The 16,192-nt window shown below is 43.4% G+C and overlaps 1 protein-coding gene across 3 annotated transcripts in view; it reads left to right on the top strand.

Moving 5' to 3' along the window:
* Positions 1-16,192, top strand: part of plekha7b (pleckstrin homology domain containing, family A member 7b) — a 133,374-nt gene that overhangs the window by 95,295 nt on the left and 21,887 nt on the right. The window contains exons 9-13 of one of the 3 annotated variants that reach the window (XM_083759139.1): positions 1,726-1,904; positions 6,482-6,886; positions 7,163-7,694; positions 14,052-14,126; positions 14,780-14,914. In XM_083759139.1, the coding sequence (XP_083615265.1) occupies positions 1,726-1,904; positions 6,482-6,886; positions 7,163-7,694; positions 14,052-14,126; positions 14,780-14,914 (1,326 nt within the window). Of the gene's footprint in view, positions 1-1,725; positions 1,905-6,481; positions 6,887-7,162; positions 7,695-14,042; positions 14,127-14,779; positions 14,915-16,192 lie in introns of all 3 variants that reach the window. The other 2 variants (XM_083759138.1, XM_083759140.1) reach the window with 2 other exon arrangements.

Here is a 16,192-nt window from a genome sequence, read left to right as displayed (position 1 = left end):
CTGTGGTCATCTCCTGCTATTTGTGTTATAAGAAGTAGAATGACAAAATTTGATCCGTGATAAGCCTTTGACCTGTTTTACACTAAAATTGAGCTCTGAAGAAGTGTTAGACATACATTTGACAATGAATGCATTTGGCAGATGCTCTTAATCCAGATCGATTTACAATAAGCACGAACAACACATCGTAATAATACATCATCAAATACATAGATATAGTCATCAAGGATCATACTGTAAGTAAACTAAGATTAAAGAACCTAACCTAACATCCGTCTAATACAGGCGCGTAGCGTGGATCAAATGCGCATCCCCGGCCGAACGGTTTGGGGGATCATTTAAAACAAAGGCGGCTTGCATGCTGTGGCTTGCATGCTGTGGTTTGCTATACTAAAGCATGCACATGGGCTGCCAAAGTAGTTTTTCTTGTTTTTTCGCCCCCTCTTCAAAGTTAGATTGGCCCAAGTGGTCTAATATCTGATTGAATATTATCAAGTCATGGATGGTTGTGCATGGACAGAATAGTGTATCTATTTATTTATACTTTATTTTAGGTCATAGAAATTGTGTCAGCAACATATTAAAGTCCTGGTTTAAAGTTAATGTAGGGGAAATTCCTCTGTAGATGGATGATTGTGTGAAAAGTGCTGACCACTGTTGTGCTGTGGAGCAGTTGGCTGTCTGTAGGGTGCCCTGTGCCCAGGCAGGATGGGGGGAGGAGGCTGTCTGTAGGGTGCCCTGTGCCCAGGCAGGATGGGGGGAGGAGGCTGTCTGTAGGGTGCCCTGTGCCCAGGCAGGATGGGGGGAGGAGGCTGTCTGTAGGGTGTCCTGTGCCCAGGCAGGATGGGGGGAGGATTACCATGAAGCTCTTTGGCGCATGTGTGTGTGTGTGTGTGTGTGTGTGTGTGTGTGTGTGGGGGGGGGGGGGGGGGGGGCTGCAGATTGAGTAACCAGACTACGAAGTGAACTTACTATAATTGAACAGAATTCCATAGCAACAAAACAATGCTATTGCAGGTAAAGTGACCCTCTCTCACTCTCACTATATCTGTGTGTGTGTGTGTGTGTGTGTGTGTGTGTGTGTGTGTGTGTGTGTGTGTGTGTGTGTGTGTGTGTGTGTGTGTGTGTGTGTGTGTGTGTGTGTGTGTGTGTGTGTGTGTGTGTGTGTGTGTGTGTGTGTGTTTTTTGTGTGTTAGGTGCTATTGACTGAGAATGCTCACTGCTTTTTCGCTGGCTGATTTCTGTACTCTAATATGAGTTGTAAAGGAATTGCACTGAACTGTGGATGCTTTCAAGCAAAGTAATCTCCAAACTAAACCCTCATTATGCCTGTTGCATGCCATGGCCAGCTTTAAATTGCACAACAGGGTTTATTATGCACCTTTTGCTTTCATTCTTTGTTCTTCACTCAAGAGTGGCTGTAACTTTTCTAAAAGCAAATTAGCGAACTAATTGGGTTTCTCACAAGTGACTGCCATTTTGACTCATCAACACCACTGACAGCCACATTATGTTGTTCTCGTGTTGTTCTCATGAAGCTGGAGGTTGCGCGCCGGTGTCACGCACCAGAAATAACCGATCTACAAGCTCACCAACATGTCACTCTGTGACACGTTATGAACTCGTAAATCGGCTAGTTCCGGTGCGCAGCAACTGGCACACAACTAATATATGTGTATACTGTTTATCGGGCCTAATGTATTGCTTTTCCTCTGTTTCTGATAGGCGAGCCACACTGGAATGCGCTCCTACATTTACAATAAGAACTCTGTGATTGGCTCACAGGCGGAACACTGTGGGATGCGAACGTACTTCTTCAGTGCGGACACGCAGGAGGACATGAACGGCTGGATCCGAGCCATGAACCAGGCCACGCTGATGCAGCACACTCACACCGTCAAGAGGTTAGCCCCTCTTTATTGACTTGGCTTCAGCCGCTCTCCCACTGTAAGGATTCAATTATACGACCAGTGACTCGCTACTGATGCCAGTGGAGCAGCACGACAACACAAACACATTTACACAGCACAGTACCACGCGGACCAGCTTTGTGTCATTTTAACCACATTGCTTTTAATATCCTTTGCAGATGTTTGCACCAAGCGTGTATGTGCTCAGGCTTTTATATAAATATAGGCTTTCTGTAGTGTTTGTGTTGCAGTTAGGTAATGGAGGTGTTTTCAAGGCAGCACCGTTTTTTTATAAATAAACCAAGTAGTTAAAGCATGTACTATCCGAGATTCAAACTCGGGTCCCCCATGGTAGTGCTGATATTTACCACTGAGAGCACTAATAGAGCACTTCAGTCAGGACAACTCAAGAATGGATGTAATATAATTATATTTATTGAATATAAGATGAGCAGATCAAGCGCATCAGTCCCGTCCATAGGGACTCCGAATCCCCCGTACCTAAACAGTATATCCAAAACGACAGGTGGAGGTGGGTGAGCAGCAGGTTTGTATACAGCAGCACGCTGATACAGCAGCAGCAAGCAAGCAGGGAAGCAAAGGAGGAATGCAAACCTCCGGTTAAAGTAGCCGGTATGAAGATGGAGTGAGTGTGTGATTGGCTGAGTGAATCATGTGAATGAAATCAAATCATAGAGAGAGTGATGCTGAGGCGGCCCAATTAACGGCCAGCAACTGCACTGAGGTTCCCTGACTGAACTTGCTCTTGCTCTACGACAGGCACAAATGCTCATATCTGCTTGCTCAGAGGATAAATTGAAATTTGACCAGCAGTGGTCAGGCCCTACCACAGGATCTACAGGGAGACCAAATATAACCCACCGCAGTTGTGTTTTATATTCTACCATTACAGAGTGATCAAAATAAAATAGTAATCACTAAGAAAATTACAGTGTAGCCTTAAGCCCTATACTGTACTTCGTACGTTATACAACAAATAGTGAAACTTGCCGATCTAAAAGCTCACAATGTATTGCGATGCAATGTGTTGTGAGCTCATAGGTCTGCATTTATTTTTTTAACTTCATGTTAAACCCATTTTATTTAGTTTTAGTTCGTTTTTAAAGCGGGTTTGCTGGTTTAGTATAGTTTATATTTTGTGAAAGGCTTAGTTTTTTGTTTAGTTTTATAGTACTGGTATGCAGTAGTAGGCAAAAAAAAAGAAAAAAAGATCTACACAGATCTCACAACACGTATTGCGTACTAAATTTTCTCAGTTGAGTTCTATAGCGCCACTATTTGGCAAATTAATTTGAGTTTATTTTCTCTTCCGTTTAGCATGACCTTGACTGCCTTTATTCTAGAACTGGCGGAATTTGAATAAGAATAAAACTAACAAATACAAAAGGCTGCACTGCGTGCTTGGCCGCCTTAATAATAATTTCCTATTTGATCCCACAGTTGAAATTGAGTTTTCAGCATCACACAGCTGATTGCTGCTGAAGTGGGCAGACTTGAGCACAGGGGGTGAGCAGTTAGGTTAAGTGTTAAGAGTCTTGCTCACCTTGACATACAGTACTGTAGGTATTGAGCCTGGGACCTTCTGTTTCACAGGCAGCCACTCTGCCCATTGGTCGCCCCAGTCAACAACAGGTTATCCCTATTACAAATGACACCCTACAACTTTCTGACATTAAAAAAAGCATTTTCCACTACATCATTTAAACATCTGGCGTAGTGGTAAGTGGTTGTGAGGCACTCCTAAAGCAGCCAGAAACCACTAAGGCGAAATTAAGTATGGTTTGGATATGTGGTGCAATCATGCCACCTAGAGGCTAGAAGGACTCAATGTCCATAGTTTCTGGTTTGGGAGGATGGAGTACATGATGGGAGGATCTCAATGTATACTGCAATGCACAATGGAGTTGCTTGCCGACAAGAACTGTTCTTCAAGCTAACTTGCAATGTGATGCTATCTTTATCGCATATTGTCTCATCATGGTGTAAACAAGTGTAATGCTTTATGGTGTCGTCCACAGTTAACAGTATTGTATTGAGTTGTGCTTGAAATGTACTGTAATTCTCCAAAACTGTTAATAAATTCTTCAATCAATCAATCAATCAATCAATCAATCAATAAATCAAATCATAATTTATTGCGACTGCAGGTCGCAGTTAACTATGAAATCTAGTCAGTCAGTCAGTCACGTGACATCACGTGATGTAATCAATATTAAGCCCATATTTGGAGATCCCTGATGTCATCAATATTGGCCAGCAACTCTACATCTCTTATATTCCATATGTTGATCCTTCCCCATCCATCCTTCCTCTTCGATGTCTCCCTTTTGACTGATACAGTACCTGTCCATTTAAACTCTAGACGGGCCTGCCCTGAAGTTATTAGTGCAGCCGAAAAAACAGGCCCGAGAATTAAGGCCCGGTCTGGGCCCTCATCAAACCCTGTACACTGAAGACACGCTCCATATATGGCCAGTACATAATTCATTCCATAATTATGTTGATCGGACCTAGCCTGATCCCCCCTCGCCAGATTTGCATTCAGAATGAAATGTTGCCAAAGCGCCAGTGCTCACCCAGTAGTCTGCTGTCATCCAGGCGGATATATGCACACGGTCAATTCTCGCCCTCAGGCATCTTACTGGTATTACACTTTTTATTTAACAAGCTGAGCCCTATGTTATACTTTGTTGCATACCGTTGTGGTTAAAAAATAGCGAACATATCTAAAACTGCTTTTAGCCTGACTAATGATAAGGTGTTCAACTATAGTCTTTATGGATACTGTAAAGCCGCACTGCATGCACCAGCTGAGTGAAGCACAACTATTAGATTGTCAAATCAGGCTGAAATCCCATAATGCATGATGATTTCAATAATAGCTCATTACACTGTCCTTGAACCCAAACACCCTGACTCTGAAAATACACAACGTGTTGTACTGTAGAACAGACCGTATGTCGCAGATTACTATGAAAACCTGCAAAACCTGTTCGTCTTTCCATCAGTCACGCCACCATATATGGCTGTCAGTCCCTCATGCCTCGTGACACGTCACGCCACCATATATGGCAATCAGTCCGTCACACACGCTCCATATATGGCCATCTCCATATATGAAGATCACAACACTGACCTCATCAAACCCTGGATAGCCAGCAATTCTATATCTGACCTAAAACCTCAAACTCTTAGATCTTCATATGGAGCTGACCTGTTCTGACATTCCATATGTTGATCGTTCCCCAGCCGTCCTTCCTCTTCGATGTATCCCTTTTGACTGATACCTGTCTATTCCAACTCTAGACGGGCCCGCTCCAAAGTTATTGCAGCCGCGCCTGGCAGCCGGCGAGTTCTCAACAATCCCGAAAATGAAGGCTCGGCCCTACCTGTGCCCTCATCAAACCCTGTACACTCAAAACACGCTCCATATATGGCCAGACCTCATCAAACCCTGTACACTCAAGTCACTGCCCCCTCTGCCACCCATACAGTAGATCTCCATATATGGAGCTGACCTGTTCTGACATTCCATGTGTTGATCTGTCCTCATCAAAATCTGTATATTCAAGACACGCTCCATATATGGCCAGTACAGAATTCATTCCATATGTTGATCATCTGACCCCCCATGCCAAAGTGCCAGCGCTCACCCAGCAGTTTGCCGTCAGCAGGGCGAATGCATGCACGCTTCTCGCCCTCAGGGCGTCTTACTGGTAGTAGTAGAACTACTTTAGTAGTTTATAGAAAACTTGTGTCCTCAGAGGCAATTTGTTTTGCACATTAACGCATCACAAATTACAATCATTACTTCAAATCATAGTGTATTTTTTTTCCTGTGTGAGATAACGATTGCCAGATTATTCTTTTCAGTCATTTTAAGTCACGTCTGATTTTGTTTTGATGAAATAATTGTAGCATTTTGTCATAAGTGGGAATATCTGTCTGGAAACATAGTTACGCAACATCGAGAAAGATGAATGCATTTTACTGTAGTGCTAAATTCATTAAAAGTTCTGCTAATAGCATTATAAGAGCTGACTCCCCCAAGCTATTTGTTAAGAACAAAATGGCTGTCATTTCTATCCACTGGGGACTCTGTGTGGCTTCTCTGTTAAGAGCTCCTCCCTCCCTTAAAAACATGAAATGATGTGGGGGAAAATATTCCTCAGAAACTAGGCAATGAATCTGATTATTTATACAATTATCCCATTCTGTCAATGGAGTTGGAAATTACATCCTGGATCACGTCAGGTTAATTGGCATGCCCACTGTGGCTTGTTATCTTCTGCTTAATGCTGCGTAATCCCCCATTTCAAGCTGCATTTCTTCATCTATTCTGCCAAAGAGGGTGAATCTGTTTGATGAAGAGGAATTAATCTAACACTAATCTGTGAGAGTAGCTAGGCTAAGTGAGACAGTTTGTCAGGCCATTTAATACTTTCAAAACCCCACAGTGATATCACACAACACAGTGAACAGAGGGACTATAACAAGGTAATGTTTCTCTATTATTTTACTCTATTATCATGCTCTCTTTTTTTTGCCAGAGAGTTGGAGAGGTCCGAGAAGACGGCTCAGCAGGCGGTCCCCCAGACCAACAACATCAGTGTCAGTCAGAGACCAGACAGAGAGGAACCTCCTCACGAAGACGCCAGTCGACTGGCTCCGGGAGAGGAGGTCAGGTATGGGTTGGAGATCCAGGTGAGGCCCTCCCAGCTGGCCACAGAGGCAGGGCTGGAGGGGAACTGTTCCGACCCAGTCCCTGGCACCTCTCACAAGAGCGGCCAACACTTGGTAGTGCAGGTCCCATTGCCACACGAACATAATGGAAACAGTGTGTATAAGAGGGGCTTTGTTCCACGGACAGACACAGAGAAGCAGGTGACGAGGAAAACCGCCCTGACGCAAGTGGAGAACTGGGTGAAAGTTCAGAAAGGAGATCCTCCCAAAAGGTCAGTTAAACCGCTTGTAAACAATTTGAGACAAATGTCATCATTATTATGTGACGCCATTGCTGAGAAAGAACAAAATACAAAACGAGTCAACACCTCCCTCTAGTGGCTAGTGTTGCATTTTTATCACAGGACATCATTCACATCAGAGGGTGTTGTGTTGTGAACATAATACAGTGCAGCATCCACAGTGGCCATGTGCTGTTGATAAAAAATGTAAACACTTAATTTACTTAATTTACGTAAACTCACCCAAGTGTTTACTTTTGCCCTCAGTGCTCATTCTACAGAGTACAACCTCCCCCGACGGACGCCTCCCCTCCAGCTGAAGTCCAGTGCAGTGGAAGCCTCTTATCAGTCGTTGCCAAAGAGCACCTGTCTCCCATCCGCCAGCGGCTCCCCCCAAGTGGCCCGCAACCTTCCCAGTGACTACAAGTATGCCCACGACCGGCTCAGCCACTTCCGCATGTCCACAGACGAGCGCATGGCCAACAAGGAGGGCATGGTGTGGCAGCTGTACGAGTGGCAGCAGCGACAGCAGTTCCGCCACGGCAGCCCCACGGCGCCCGTCTACTGCGGCCCCCCCGACTTCATGGACACCTCCTCTTTTAGGGTTACCGTGGAGATGCCTCGTTCCATGTCTGTGCCCCCGTCCCCCTGTGAAGTACCTGCGTCTTTCAAACCCCTGTCCCCTCGGAGGCCACACACCCCTTCGGACAGGGTGACGGTCAGGCCCCTGGATGAAGTGGCGCCAGGGGACGGCAGTCGAACAATCTCGCCTGGACGTGTCTGTACCCAGCTCTCTCAGGTAGGCCGTTTAACGTTAAGGACCTCTTGCGCTGTTTTTATACTTGGCTATTTCTGGACGAAAGAAAATGCAAATAAGAATAAGATGAAAAATAAGAAACTTTATTTTCTTTTTTCTTTTCTAAAAGTTTTAGGACGCAGCAAAATAATCAGCTTTATTGTATCATCACAGGTTTACAGGTGTAAAACAGCCAGCTTTATCGTTATTTATTATTTCCATAAGAGAAAGTGAAGAAGAAGAAGGTCAAGGTAAACTTTATTGTCCACAAGGGAAATTTGTCTTGGGCTTTCACCCCAGCTACAGCCACACAAAGACAAACTAAAATACATTACAGAGGGAGACACAACATTACACAATTGCACGCATGATGTGGATAATCTAGCCTCACACAGTTACTGCTGTTTCAGAGCCTCGTTCAACGTCTTAGTTGATGCTGGTACAAACAGTTTTTAAAATCTGATGTACTTCCACTTTGGTTCTTTGTATCTTCTCCCAGAGGGAAGAAGTACAAACTCACCATTTAAAACATGGGTAACATCACTGACAATTTCTTGAGCCTGTTTTAGTGTAGCCTGCTCATAAATAGACTGCAGAGAGGGGAGTTGTTTTACCCCTATGATCTTCCCTGCAGTCTGCACCAATCTGAACAATTTGGACCTCAGTTGCACTGAGAGATTACCGAACCAAACTGTGATGCCAAACCTGACCAGGCTTTCCAAGACTGCTCGATAGAACACTAACATACATTTTTGGCCAACACCATGAACCCTGAGACGTCGAAGGAAGTGCAGTCTTTGCTGTAGTTTACTACAGAGACTATCAACATGTGTATTCCAAGTTAATGAGTTGTCAATACAGATACCCAAGTATTTATATGAGGAGACCTGAAGAAGAAGAAGAAGGGGGGGAAGAGAGGGAGAGAGATCAATAAAATCAAACATAATATCTACATATTTACACATACCGTATATCTATCCAGTGGGGTAAGTACTTGCAAATAAGACATAAAGGTGCATGGAGGCATTTGAGTTCAGCACAGTAGCATGTGAGACAGAGTTCAAATCACTCTGCTTTACCATTAAACTTTTATTGGCAATGTAAAAGTAGAAAAAGGCTTGTACACTATCAACAGATGGACTGGTGAGTGTAAGTGATTCATGGGCACTCCACGTGTTAATGACTATTATCCTAATTACTTGTACTGATGCAAAGTCATTAATATACTGTCTCTGTCGGGTGGGAACCTCATATGTCATAATTGTTACTTTTCAGGATTCAAATAAAAAAAGCAAAAGTAGCCGATGTACACACTCAAAATGTGTCGCTTCATGCCACATTTTGAGCTTGTGGATCTTCTACTTTTGATGCTTTTGGGTGACACGACAGGATGATCAAGTAGGGCAAAAAGTTATACTACAGAGATAGGAGGTTTCTGCCCGACAGCGACAATATAATGTAAGCAGGATTGTGCCTTTTGTCACATATCTGGCATGGTTAGAGGCGACAGTGGCTTGGATCCCAGCCAAATGTCCTCTGGGCTTTAGTATTGAAATGTCATTGAACAAGATAGTGAATCCCGGGGGGCTGCTCAGTAGTCGTCCACTGATAGTTAGAATGGGTTAAATGGGGTTAAATGCAGTGGTGGAAGAAGTACTCACGTCTTTTACTGGAGTAAAAGTATCACTTTTACGCGAGGTAATACTGTGGTAGTATTCTGCCACAATGTAGAAATAGTCAGTTACAAGTAAAAGTTTGGTATTCAAAATTGATTTGAGTAAAAGTATTGACATCAAAGTATCTTATCTTAAAGTAAAAGTGACATTACGCAGAATGTCCCATTTCACAAGTTGTGTATTAGGCCTATGTATAAAATGTGCAAAAATCCTTGGAGAATTGCTGATCTACAAGCTCACAACGTGTCACAAAGCAATGGGTTGTGAGCTTCTAGAGTATATGCAGGGCTGAAGTGGTTAGTTAGGAGTAAAAAAGTACAATATTGCCTCTTGTAGTCGAGTAGAAGTAAAAGTATTGAATATTGGAAATACTCCTAAAGTAAAATTGCCTTAGAATTGTAATACAGTACTTGAATAAATGTACTTACTTTGTGTTGTAAGTATGTTACTTTCTACCACTTAAATGGGGTTAAATGCAGAGGACACATTCCAGGTATAAATTTGCAAATCGTTGCTGTCAGGCAGAAACCTGGAGAAGCGCTGAGGCTGTGGTCAGCTGTGGACGTTGTGTTCCTGTGGGTTTGGAAGTTCCGGGGAACCCCCGGGGACCCCCACACGGAGTTGCAACACTCCGTTTTTATTTTTGTGTGTTTTATTTTTATTTTTTTAATTTGTAAAAAGTAATGCCCTACTTGATGGTACTAAAGTGTCACAATAGTATAAACAGTTAAGCGCGGTGTGAAGCGAATCAAGGGATGCCTTTTGAGCTTGACAAAATGTAAGCCAATGCACCAACAACATCTAAAAAAGAGGGAAACATTTCTTAATAAATGTTTCGCTTTTTTTTTTAGGGTTTAGGGTTATGTTGTTCATATTCTTATGCAAAGACCTATATCCCATCTGCTTTTAACGCGATTATGTCAGACAAGGTATAAGTATTACCGGTATCTCTTCAACAGTCAATTCAATTCAATTCAAAGGGCTTTATTGGCATTAGAAAACATACGTTTACATTGCCAAAGCAGAAAGAACAATACAACAATACAGCAATACAATCAGTCATGGTGTGTGCTGAAGTGTAGTTTTCATTAATTTTTAAACTAAAGAAATTACTTGACATACAAAAAACTATTAAAGAACGGAAATGACAACAAAAATAAAAAAATAAATAACAAGCAGTCAAAGCTAAGCTAACAGGACAACACCCCTCCACACTCCTATATGAATGATTATAACAATAGTGATTAAATTGCGATGTACATTGACACATACTTAATTCAAGAAATAGTCCCATGGCCCAGGCGGTGGCGTAACCGTCTGGGCACCCGACTGGTGATCCAGTCGCAGTGTGCCGCGGGTTCGACTCCCGAGCCCGACACGGCCTTTACTGCATGTCTTCCCCCATCTCTCTCCCGTTTCCTGTCAGCTTACTGTCTGTCCCTTCAAAAAACCAATAAAAGGCGTAAGCCGCAAAAAAAAATATCAAAACAAAACAAGAAATAGTCCCATACTAAATTTCCTTCTTAACATTGTTCTTCCTGGCAATCAAATATTGGTAAGATGCAGTCTCAGTCATAAGTCGAGTCCCAGTATACACAAACTCTTCCAGTTTCTCACCTGGCTGCAGTGATAAGGCCTGCAGTCTCTAGTGCATGTTGTCCTTTGGTGGCTCCTTGTGGCCAAAGTGTACTAAGGGGCAGCGGTGGCCGAACGGTTTGCGGAGCGGTCTTGATACCGGAAGGTCGCCAGTTCAGTTAAAACTACCACCGCTGAAGTGCCCTTGAGCATGAAATGTTCTATGAGCAGGGTGTGGCTGTAAACAAGTCCTTGGCTTAGTCCACTTCCCTGGGTAAACAAAGAACTTTGATTTGCTTTACTTTGCTTTGCTTACTATCTCCCCAGGAGACATGGGGGATTCTAGTAATATTTGTCCTAACAATTCCCCAAGTTGCCTCAGTACTTCTTTGCAAAAGGTTAACACCACAGGACATTTCCAAAAAAGCATGTAAAAATGTTCCAGTTTCTCCCAACATCTTTTGTCTTCTACTAAACCCATCCTAAAAAGCCTCACATGAGTATAATTGTATCTAGGGTAACATGATTTTATAATGGGTAAATTTGCTTCTAATATCCCTAGTGGCCCACCCAACCTTGGAAGGTATATTCAACCAGTTCTCCATACTTATCTCACATTCTAGATCTCTTTCAGTATTAAAGTGTTCACACGTTGTAATTCCATTATCATCATCAGGTTTTTTTATCATGGTATATACCTCTATACCCCTGTTAAGGTTGAACACACTTCCCACAGGTACTCTCCCCCCCCTCCCCCCCTCTCTACCACTTTAATCTGAGAAAGAGCCTGTATGGGTTTGAAGCAGTTACCATAGACACTAGTCTTTACCCAAACCAGTTGGGAATCATATTCAGCTGCTATGGTTGATCAAATCACACTGGTACTTAGTAGTACTTGGGAACCAACGGTTCCTGAGTCATGTGGCCTATAGGTCAGGATCTGATCTCCTAGCTGTTTCCTTAGCATGAGGCAGAGCTTGATGCACAAGTACACCCACTGGACATGATGCTAGTATATTGCACAACGATAATATGTATTTTAGCGTGGTGTAAATGGCAGTAGCCTCTCATCAGCGTGGGACAGCGGTGAAACAAGATGTTTCACATGTAAGGAACTCGCCAGATCCCAAAGCACAAAGGTCTCATTCTCACGGTAACTATGGATTATGTTTGTGACGTTCCTTCCTATTGAACTTCACTAAAAGGACATTATGACATTATGAGTTAAGTAGCAACGGAGGGTCACCATGGGAAGCCCGGCATGAGAAGAGTCGATCCTCCCAGCACAAACACTTTGATGCTCATGTGAATCACACAGCCATTCACACAGTCCACACCCAGCCTGTTTTTTTTTGCAGGTGGTTTGTGTGTGTGTGTGTGTGTGTGTGTGTGTGTGTGTGTGTGTGTGTGTGTGTGTGTGTGTGTGTGTGTGTGTGTGTGTGTGTGTGTGTGTGTGTGTGTGTGTGTGTGTGTGTGTGTGTGTGTGTGTGTGTGTGTGTGTGTGTGTGTGTGTGTGTGTGTGTGTGTGTGTGCAAGAGAGTGCAAGAGAGTGCAAGCTCGCCACTCCCCCATTCCCTAAAGCCTGATTTATACTTGGTTGCGCTCCTGTGTTGCTAACCGGAAATAGCAGATGCACAAGCTTACAAAGTGTCACAATGCTATGTGTTGTAAGCTTGTACATCTGCTATTTCTGGTCCGCAACACGGCACAGAACCAAATATACATCAGGCATCGTCCCAACACTCCAACACAGTCTCACATGTGCATGCACACACACCACCATCACCACAGAATACTGAGCATGGGGCCGTCCTGCCATCCACACCCTACGCTACTACTCCACCACACCCTCCACATGTGAGAAGCTGTCTCTACACCCCATCACCACACTGGCCAGCGCACACAAGCTTCAAAACCAACCCATCGGCTGTGCACAAGTAAACAAAGTGAAGGCAGACTCTCTGTTTCCTCATCATTCACCCCTAACACCAAGTTACTAATTACGAGTCGCAAATAGAATGGTCTGTCACACAATTATAATAAACACTCATGTAATAAACACTCAGAGGAAGATGCATTTTTAACAAAGGGAGCCACAGTGATCTCACAAAATAACATCCAAGGAAGCAATGGTTTATGGGAGCTAAATTTACTCTGCAGATGAACTTCGTTTCGGTGGACCCAGCATCTTTAAGGCTGATGGTGCTCTCTGACTCGAGTGCGTCTATGGAATCGAGCGCTTCTATGGACCTCTGTGGAATACCATTAAAGAGTATGTGTTATTAGCAGCTAATCCAGTTTGCCCAGGGCTTTTCAGCATCCAATAAACATCGCAACTCTATCTCAAACATCAGCAGCGGTCGCTTTCTTCTGATCTCACATTTAAATAAAAAACCTATTATACAGCAAAAAACATAGTGGCATGGGAATCTCAAAGGGAATGGCTTACAGTGCTTCTCTTGCTAGTAGCAAACAAATGTTATTTTAAGAAAGCAGGTTTGGGATAATTTATGTGTAGTTAATTAAATCTCTTGTTTGTGTCCTTTTAAGGTTGTGTGATAGGCCTAGCTTCACAAAATTTGTGTATTAAGCAAAAATGTCAAATTTCCCAAGCCCTGTAGCATCTCGGGGCAAACTCGGGGCACACCTTGTTTCAAATAAGAGTAGGAGGAGATGGAACGGAGAAATGGATGGATGAAAAATAAATCTGCTGTGTACTCACTTTTGTTTGCAAACTTGCAAGCAGTGCCTTAATTTAACCACTTAAACTCCATGTACTTTGTTTTACCTTAAAAATAGCATAAATATCCACTCTACAGACTCACAATGGTCACCGAATGCTTGCCTAAAATTTCCACTGAATGTTCACCTGTTTTTGCAGAATGTTTGCCTACAGTATGATATGCCCAGTCCAGAATAGGTTCGCTAGGGTTCACGTGGTGACAGAATGGTCTGTAGTAGTTTCTTTATGCTAGCAACAACAGTTATAGCAGAGATTGTAATAGCATTTGAACATTCACTTGTAATTTGGCATTCTGTTTGATTTGATTTGATTAACATCATTTTTATTTAGCTGTTGAGGTATCTCATCTCTTCACAGACGTCTCAGATGGAGAGAAGGTCGATGCCAGCCATGGGCTACATCACACACACTGTCAGTGCACCCAGCTTGCATGGGAAAACGGTATGCTCCTCTTTATTCTATTTCTGACAAGTTTGAAATCTTTGGTTAACATTCATCAGTATTATTATTCATATGGACTAGGACAGATTTATTTTTCTTTCTTTTTTTTAGGACAGATTTATCACTATATCATACTCATAGTAGGTATTTACTGTATACAGTATAGAAACTAGTTAATAAGGATTATGAGGTTAATATCAAACCTGGAGATGCTCTATAAAAGTGTGACTGCAAAGCTGGTTTTGGGATCCCTCCTCAGCTCACGTTAGTACTCTGTGATGGTTAAATGTTTTAATATACAATTTCTATCATTGTGGTGTTAATGGTTCTGAATCCATTGTATTTTTGACAATCAACCTGGGCTCTCTGCCAGCTACTTTTATCATCTTAAACAAAAGATTCTGTCGAAAGCAGCTATAGATTTTGGAGTAAAGTGGTAATTGGCTCAACAGCAGTAGCTATAGGTGTTGCCTAACAACCCTACCTATTGCTCAGCCACTGTTAAGCCTAGTTTATGATTCGGCAAAGACGTCACTCAACAAAAATCACATATTTTCAACCCTGGTGGCATGGTTCTGAAGTGTGTTTTCTTACCCTACTGCCACCTGACCGCCCCCTGACCGCTCGGCCCTTACACATGGGCCTGACGGCAGCCCGAGGAGCTCACCTTGCTCCTCATTCAGCTTCGGAGGCACCAGGCCAAGCTGGCTGGTTTGCACAGCCCCGGCGACATGTTCACTCACCTGCAGCATCACCAGCACAACAGCCTTCTGGGCACCAGGCTGCAGGTCAGGGGCACTCGTACCTCCCCGCGACCTCCCTTAAGCACGCTGCCGTGCAGCCCCATGCCAGTGCATTGTGCTCCTTCTGCTTCCCCTCCACGCCCATGTCGTCTTTTCCTGTCATTCATTTAATTAGGCTGTGTGGAATTGCAGTGTTGTTCAGCATGGGATACACTGCACAGTGTCAAATTGCACACCAGTACATTATTAATTTGTATTTGGCCTCATCCATCTGCCTAGTTCAGCACTTACAGCCTGCTGTATTTTACACTTTTCTGATGTTTGAGACTGTCATATTGATTTTAAATACATGGGTAAACAGGTGTTACCAATGATTGGGCATTATGGTCGTGCAAAGGCATACTGTTTTAGCTGGACTTACCCTAAGTAACCTTCTGGAGACTTCCTTGTGAAACTAGAGGAAGAAACCCATTTATGTATCTAGATGCTATTACCAGAGACACTCCTCTCCAAGTGTCTGGCCAAAGTGATGGGATATAAACCAGAATGCCGTGCCCCATTGTCTTTTATCGTGACTGCAGTCGATGGATGATGATGAGGATATTAAATAATGTTCCATCTCATTTAGTGTAGCAGAGCCTTTCTAGTGGGCCAACTTGTACAATAGCAGCACCCTGGCTCTGTTTGGTGTGGAAGGGAATCAGTGGTAACACCCATAGAGTTATAATATATCTAGAGAGCGGATGAGGAGCGACAGCCCCGCCCCCCCCCCCCCCCCCCCCCCCCCCCCCCCCCCCCCGCTATTAATTTCAATAGAAGTAGCTCAGTGGCGTTTTGAAGGACCCGGAAGACTGACGAAGTCTTCCAGGTAGTACCCCTCGAGCCCAGCCCGCCTACAGTTCCATTTTTGACCACTACCGTCGGTGGCTACTGTTCTGGGGGCTTGGTAACACCTGTTTACCCAACTATTACATGTCAAAATGGCTGCCGTGAAACAGGTCTAACAAGAGAAATGTGTGATTAATGCAACATTTGTCTCTATGGTTCTGGCTCGAGTTCTCTCTTACTTCTCTTACTGTGGGTGAGATGACTGAAATTGCAGAAAGAACAGTGCAAAAACACAGACCTGGTCACCAGAGTGAAGCTAACTGGTTAAGACATTAAATGCAAATACCTTCTAGCAGTAGTTCTCAAACGTTTTCGTGTCAAGGACCCCAACATTTATATAGCCTATAGCCTATTTGGCTGCGGATTTCCCATCTGAAAATGTTTTGTGTCAGGGAACCCCCAGAAGAGAAGTTTTGTCATTGTCATTTATTATTA

Source organism: Protomyctophum parallelum (genome assembly GCF_964188405.1).
Source record: "Protomyctophum parallelum genome assembly, chromosome: 2".
NCBI classification, from domain to species: domain Eukaryota; kingdom Metazoa; phylum Chordata; class Actinopteri; order Myctophiformes; family Myctophidae; genus Protomyctophum; species Protomyctophum parallelum.
Note: the sequence above shows the minus strand (reverse complement) of the source record. Positions and strands in the feature narration are given on the sequence as shown.